The following is a 6,627-nucleotide window of genomic DNA, read 5'->3' on the forward strand; positions in this document are numbered from 1 at the left end:
TCTTTCTGATTGGAGCTCACTTCTAGAAGGCGGGATTCCGCATTGTTCTCCTTACCTGATTGGGCCTTTATATGTGGTGGGCGGGACCTGTCTAGCCGGTGCGTTGAGTTGCAACATACGCCATTTTGCATTGACAGCGGTTTGCTACAGCAGTGGAGACATACAGCTCGAGAAGCCCCGGTTTAGAGGTGATTTTATTTCGCAGTCTTCATGATAAACATGTTAATTTATTGACGATTACGTTAAGCTTATTATTCACATATTCATCCGGTTTTAAATGATTAAATTCGTCATTTGAAGTACCAGCTGGTTGCTCTTATCTTGTATGTAGCTAGTCGGCTAATCTGCTAAAGATGATTGGTCCATAAAATCAGTCTGAGAAAAACACGCTTCAAATTTATGTATTTTTACTTAAAGTTTACTGTCTCTTAAATCATCTTTAAATTGTTCGTGGTAACAGTGTAGACGAAGCTAGCTATTACTGCTATTATTAAATTAATCTTAGTTTTAAGCCTTAAAGTAATTGAATAAACATTTGGATAAAATATGTAAGTTAGGCCTTGACAGTCTGCCACAATCTGTGTTTGTCCATTTTATTAGACATTTATTCACAAAATGTGCTTTATATTTTATAATAAACAGCCTTTTAGATGACAAGCACATTTTACGTGTTATTGGAAATAATTCGCATTGCTTTAAAGCCTATGGCAGTTTCCAAGATAGATGATGTTTGTCCTTGTATACTTTGATTAATTAAAAAATAAAAATCTGTGATATATTATCAGACAAGATTTTTTTCCCCTGTAAACTTCTATAAAAATGTATGACTGTTTGTTTGTATATAATAAGACCTTGCATGAACATTACAGGGTGTTGCTTTAAAATGGGGCTTTTGAATTAAAGTCAAAGTACTGAAATGCATCTAGTTCATGTATTTTGTTGTGTGCTGTAAATAAAATAATGTTTATCTCTTAATTTTGCAGTGTAAACTATGGGGAATGTCTTTTCAAACCTGTTTAAGGGTTTATTTGGGAAGAAGGAGATGAGAATTCTCATGGTTGGTCTTGATGCCGCCGGTAAAACCACCATCCTGTACAAACTCAAGCTGGGAGAAATAGTTACCACCATTCCCACTATCGGTACGGCTGAAGACGTCATCTGTTTTTACACCTGTTATTTGTTTTTGGCAGTGTTTGATATCCTGATTTCTCACATTTTTCTCACAGTTTGACCTTGACTTGTGCATCATGTTGCACAAAACTCTTTTGTTCTCATCTCAACATTGCTACTTTCACTCACATTATCTGCTGTGTTATCCAGAATGTGTGTTGAATTTGTGTCTGTAAAGCCCAAGCTTTAAAGTTATTTTTTTAAATCTTTTCTCCTGCAGGTTTTAATGTAGAAACGGTAGAGTATAAGAATATCAGTTTCACGGTTTGGGATGTTGGTGGCCAAGATAAAATCAGGCCACTTTGGAGGCACTACTTCCAGAACACTCAAGGTATGAGAGCTAAACACAATCAAAAGTGTGTATTTTGTTGTAAAAATTTGCACAAATTTGCCTGAGAATTTAAAATGTTATAAAATCAATTACTATTGTAATGATTTTCCTGATATTCCTGTTGGCAGGTCTGATATTCGTAGTTGATAGTAATGACAGGGAACGAGTTAATGAAGCCAGGGAAGAGTTGACAAGAATGTTAGCTGAAGACGAGTTGCGTGACGCCGTTCTTCTCGTTTTTGCAAACAAACAGGTGAGCATCACTTATCTGCAGTATTGCTCATCTCTCCAGGGCTCTTTGAAACAATATTACATGCAGATAATAAAAGCAACTAACCATGTTTTCATGCATAGTCATGATGCTGAGATACACTGACTTGTCTGCTTTAAAAGAGTGAAGAAAATGCTACCCTTTTTGTTGTTGGCATCAAAAGCATTATGTGCAATCAAATGCAACAGAATTTTGGCGCAAATTCAACTGGTCAAATTCAGAAGCTTGTCCATTTGGGCAGATGCCAACATTGGCAGGTTGCATGATATTCTCATCTTAAAAAATGACATGTAGGAAATACAATCCAAACTACATTAAAAATAGGTTAACCCTCAGAGACCCAGTGTACATTTGTATAACGCAATTAAATACAGTAGCAAATTAAACAATATCTAATTTAAACTAAATATGGGTAAAACACTTTTGTGTATATATATATATATATATATGAAGAGTTCAGATGCAAAAGCCTCTAAGTGCCATTTGAAATTTTCTTCTAGAATGATCATTTTTATCAAGCTTGTATATTTAAGTTCAGTGATTGCACTTAAATGGCAATGATAATTATCTATTGATTGTTATTTAAGTGAAATTACTGAACTTAAATATACAAGTTTGATAAAAATCATCATTAAAGAAGAAAATTTCAAATGGCATTTAGAGGCTTTTGCATCTGAACTCTTCATATATATATATATATGGGGCGGCAGTGGCTCAGTGGTTCATGTGGGTTGTCTACGAACCGAAAGGTTGGTGGTTCAATCCTCGGTTCCACCTGGCCAAGTGTCGAGGTGTCCGTGAGCAAGACACCTAACCCCAGCTGCTCCCGACGAGCTGGCTGGCGCCTTGCATGGCTGACACCGCCGTCGGTGTGTGAATGAGCGTATGAATGGGTGAATGTGAGGCAATATGTAAAGCGCTTTGGTGGCCATTAGGTCTATGAAGGCGCTATATAAATGCAGTCCATTTACCATATATATATATATATATATATATATATATATTAGGGCTGTGCAAAAATTAATTGCGATTAATCGCATCCAAAATAAAAGTCTGTGTATACATAATATATTTGTGTGTGCTGTATATAATTATTTTGTATATATAAATACACACACATGTATGTATATATTTAAGGAAATTTGTTATTCATATATTAAATATTTATATTTATATAATATAGATTATGTATTTATATATATACACAGAATTTAAGTGCAAATAATTCTTAAATATATACATGCATGCATAGGTATTTATATATACAAAATAATTATATACAGCACACACAAATATATTATGTAAACACAGACTTTTATTTTGGATGCGATTAATAGCAATTAATTTTTGCACAGCCCTAATATATATATATATATATATATGAGCAAAATATTTTGAAAATATTTTCTTTTCTTTCTTTTTTTTTAGATTTTAGTAAAACTTTATAAAAGGTTTCATTTAGGTGATGCGTTAACTAGCAATGGGCCATATTTTGTTCCAGTACTTATTTATCTTAAACATTAATAAAAATACAACTGTTCATTGTTAGCTCATTAACTAATTCTAACAGATACAACTTTTGATTTAAATTATGTTTTATGAAATGTTGAGATTAACTGAGATTAATAAATGCTTTAGAAATATTTTTCATTGTTAGTTGATGTTAACTAATGTTAAAAAAATAAAACCTTACAAAGTGTCACTGATATTTATATATGAGGGAAGAACAAAACACACTAAACTTGGTTAAGGTATTTATCTGATAAAATTATTTGGGAATATTCAAAATACAGCTTCAGGACTTTATTATGTATTATATATTATTATATATTATTTGACTATATTATTCTTTTTACAAAAAAAAATGTGTTATCATATTCATAAAAAAACAAAAAGCTCACAGGAAAAAGCATACCTACATTGACAACAACATAATCAGTTATTAATATTTTGCTGGTTCTCTCTTGTTTTTGCATGTAAAAAATCATTTTGGCATGTTTCATTGTTTATTATCACAAATAAAACAATTACCTCCAAGCACAGCTACACAATATGCGTTCAAAATCTTTGACACATTTATTTATAATATTTAAATAAAGGGTGAAGATGTACATTTTTTACGTACAACAAGGCTGGACGTCACCTTTGGCTGTCTGTTTGGGGTTTACAAAAAAAAAGATAATTATTTTGCAACCCTGAATGCCTTGCCCAGCATAACAATTTGGCAACGTTTGTCAAAATTATACCCTAATGCACTCTAAATTGCTTCCTAAAGACTCATCATGAATATTAATGCTTGGTGGTTTGAGGTTTAAATAAATAAAAAAAGTCACAAAAAATATGGGGCTGCTTTTCACAGTCTAGTGAAAATATGTCACATGACATTGTGAAAGCCATTTCATGTTGATTTGACATTGCGTTTGTCGTGTGGTGGCCTTTGAATCTCTGATTGGATTTGTCTCCTCTCCATCACAGGACCTTCCCAATGCCATGAACGCAGCTGAGATTACAGATAAACTGGGCCTTCACGCCCTCCGTCATCGTAACTGGTACATCCAGGCCACCTGCGCCACCAGTGGGGACGGGCTCTACGAGGGGCTGGACTGGCTCTCCAATCAGTTGAAAAATCAGAAATGAGCTAGTCTACAGCCTCCAAATCTGTGTGTGTGTTTGTTGTTGTGTGAATGGGTAGGTGTGTGTGTGTGCGTATGTATATGAGAGAGCGAGACACACACAGACTTTGACTGAACTCAGTATCCCATGTCCTCCCTCTCATTCATTCAGGTTTGGGCATTGCTGATTCAGACTGTGTTTGTGTGTGTGTGTGCATAGTGAAGCGTCTATCTTTAGTATGCACGTTAGCAAGAATGTATCGTTTCATGTGTGTATGAAGGCTTTTCTGTCTGTTTGCTTGGTTTGGGAATGACCCCTGGCGTGCCTTTTATACACACACATCTCCTCTTCTCGTTTCACCTCACAAACTGTGTTGTTTTTGCTCCATACTGCACCACGCGTGGTTTTCACATGGCGAAGAAAGAACCAAGGTTGACGGCAATGAACCATTCACTGCGATAATAACCCTCCGCCAGTATTACAGGCCTGCTGATATACAACATGTACACTTTAGACATAGAGCTTTTAATTGAGATTAAAAACCTGCCCTGTCTCTTTAGGAACAAATGCATTGTAACCTGTATCAGGTGAGGATCGATTCGCTCAGATTCCCCCACCACCGTCCTTGATCGTTCTTTTCGAGTCATTTGAAAATCAGGCTTGTTTTATTTCCGGCTCTTCAGGTCCATGTTTTAATTTGTGAGTGTGTCCGAATGTGGGTAGTGGAGTTAAGGGCAGATCTCTGGTTTCCTACTGTACACTACCTGTTTCCAGCCGCCACTCAAACCCCGGCCCGAGCACAATCACAGACTGCTGAACATTCCCCCTCCACCAAATTGTTGGATTTGATTTGAATTAAAAAAAACATCATATATTATACGCCTTGTTATGTTTATTACGTGACTCTTGTGTGGTGTGAAGACGTCAGCTTACAGACTAAATTTTTGTATCCAGTGTCTACAGTTGATCAACTTAAATTTGAGGTTTCTTCTATATCCAGGGTCTACAATAATGGTGTCCACCAATCTTTTATAAGCTATTTATGGACAAAGATGGTGTTTTTTAATCAAAAGTAAAGTAGTGTTGAAGTACTGTTTTTTAAAAGTAGTACTGTTTTTTTTTAATCAAACAGTAAAAAAGTTTGGAGTTGGTAAGATTTGTTTTTGAAATGAGCAGTAATATTATGAAATATTATTACGAAATTGTTTTCTATTTGAATATATTTTAACATGTAATATACTGTGATCAAAGCTGTATTTTCAGCATCATTACTCCAGTCCTCAGGGTCACATGATCCTTCAGAGATCATTCTAATATGTCGATTTAATTTCTTCTTATTAATGTTAAAAATAGTTACTGAAAAATGTACCATGGTTGTAAACAAAATACTTTAAAGTTGTGCTTGGCATTAGCCACAAACATCTAGGCTAAATGGCTGGACAGAATTTGAGAGCTTTTTATATTGTTTAAATGAGATGCCATATTAAATTAGTTTTAACAATAGCTGTAGTAACTATGATAATTTGCTGGAAAATATGGCTACTATGGTAAGGATTTTTTAATAACAGCTAGCTAGATTTGTTGTGCTTTTATTTTGTAAACTGAATTCTTTTTATGACATGATAGGCTATATTTTAAAAAGAGCTCCTGATACACAGCTGTCCATGAGAAAGGTAAGAATTTATTTATGATAAAACCGGTTTTGAAGAGTATTATTATTTTGTAATTTATATTAAATTTTCTTCATGACAGGTAAAAAAATAATTTTGTTAATTAATCTATCCAGGTATAGAAATATAAATGTTCACTATAATTACATATTGTGCATTTAAAATATTTTCCTGGCAGGTTTGGAATGAAAATGTAATGGGTAATTTTTTCCTCATTCATTTGTTTTTTAAATGGTTGCTCAATGATTCAACTTTCATATGACATGGCGCTTAATGTGGGCCAAGGTGTGTCACTGAACACGTTTATGGCTTTATGTTAGAGATGTTTTCTTCAAATTTCATTAGCAGACATCATTAACTAGAATTTCTATTAATTTGCCTAAAGGACAGCGTTAAGGGATAGGCTAGTTCACTCAAAATGGCACTTCTCTAATAATTTAAACACCCTCATGTCCTTCCAAACATGTATGACTTTATTTCATCGAACAAACACAGAAAATATCTTAAAGAATATTTACCTTTGTCCACACAATGTAGCTCGTTACTCGCGCGCTGTGTGGAAAGTTGTAACT

General features: G+C 34.2%; 1 protein-coding gene across 1 annotated transcript; it reads left to right on the forward strand.

The window, feature by feature from the left end:
* The first annotated feature begins 73 nt into the window (after nt 1–73).
* Nucleotides 74–5,262, forward strand: arf2b (ARF GTPase 2b). Its single transcript, XM_039684479.2, has 5 exons — nt 74–188; nt 984–1,139; nt 1,391–1,501; nt 1,630–1,754; nt 4,248–5,262. Exons 2-5 carry the CDS (start codon nt 992–994, stop codon nt 4,407–4,409), a joined length of 546 nt encoding a protein of 181 aa, XP_039540413.1. The 5' UTR covers nt 74–188; nt 984–991; the 3' UTR covers nt 4,410–5,262.
* Nucleotides 5,263–6,627: the final 1,365 nt, after the last annotated feature.

This window comes from Pimephales promelas, chromosome 22 (assembly GCF_988280905.1).
Source record: "Pimephales promelas chromosome 22, fPimPro1.hap1.1, whole genome shotgun sequence".
Taxonomy (NCBI): Eukaryota; Metazoa; Chordata; class Actinopteri; order Cypriniformes; family Leuciscidae; genus Pimephales; species Pimephales promelas.

Bases quoted from the DNA above. Each gene is read 5' to 3' on its own strand.
- arf2b (XM_039684479.2), top strand. From the start codon at position 992: ATGGGGAATGTCTTTTCAAACCTGTTTAAGGGTTTATTTGGGAAGAAG. The intron at 1,140-1,390 runs GTACGGCTGAAG...TTTCTCCTGCAG, and splicing joins TACCACCATTCCCACTATCG to GTTTTAATGTAGAAACGGTA. The intron at 1,755-4,247 runs GTGAGCATCACT...TCTCCATCACAG, and splicing joins TCGTTTTTGCAAACAAACAG to GACCTTCCCAATGCCATGAA.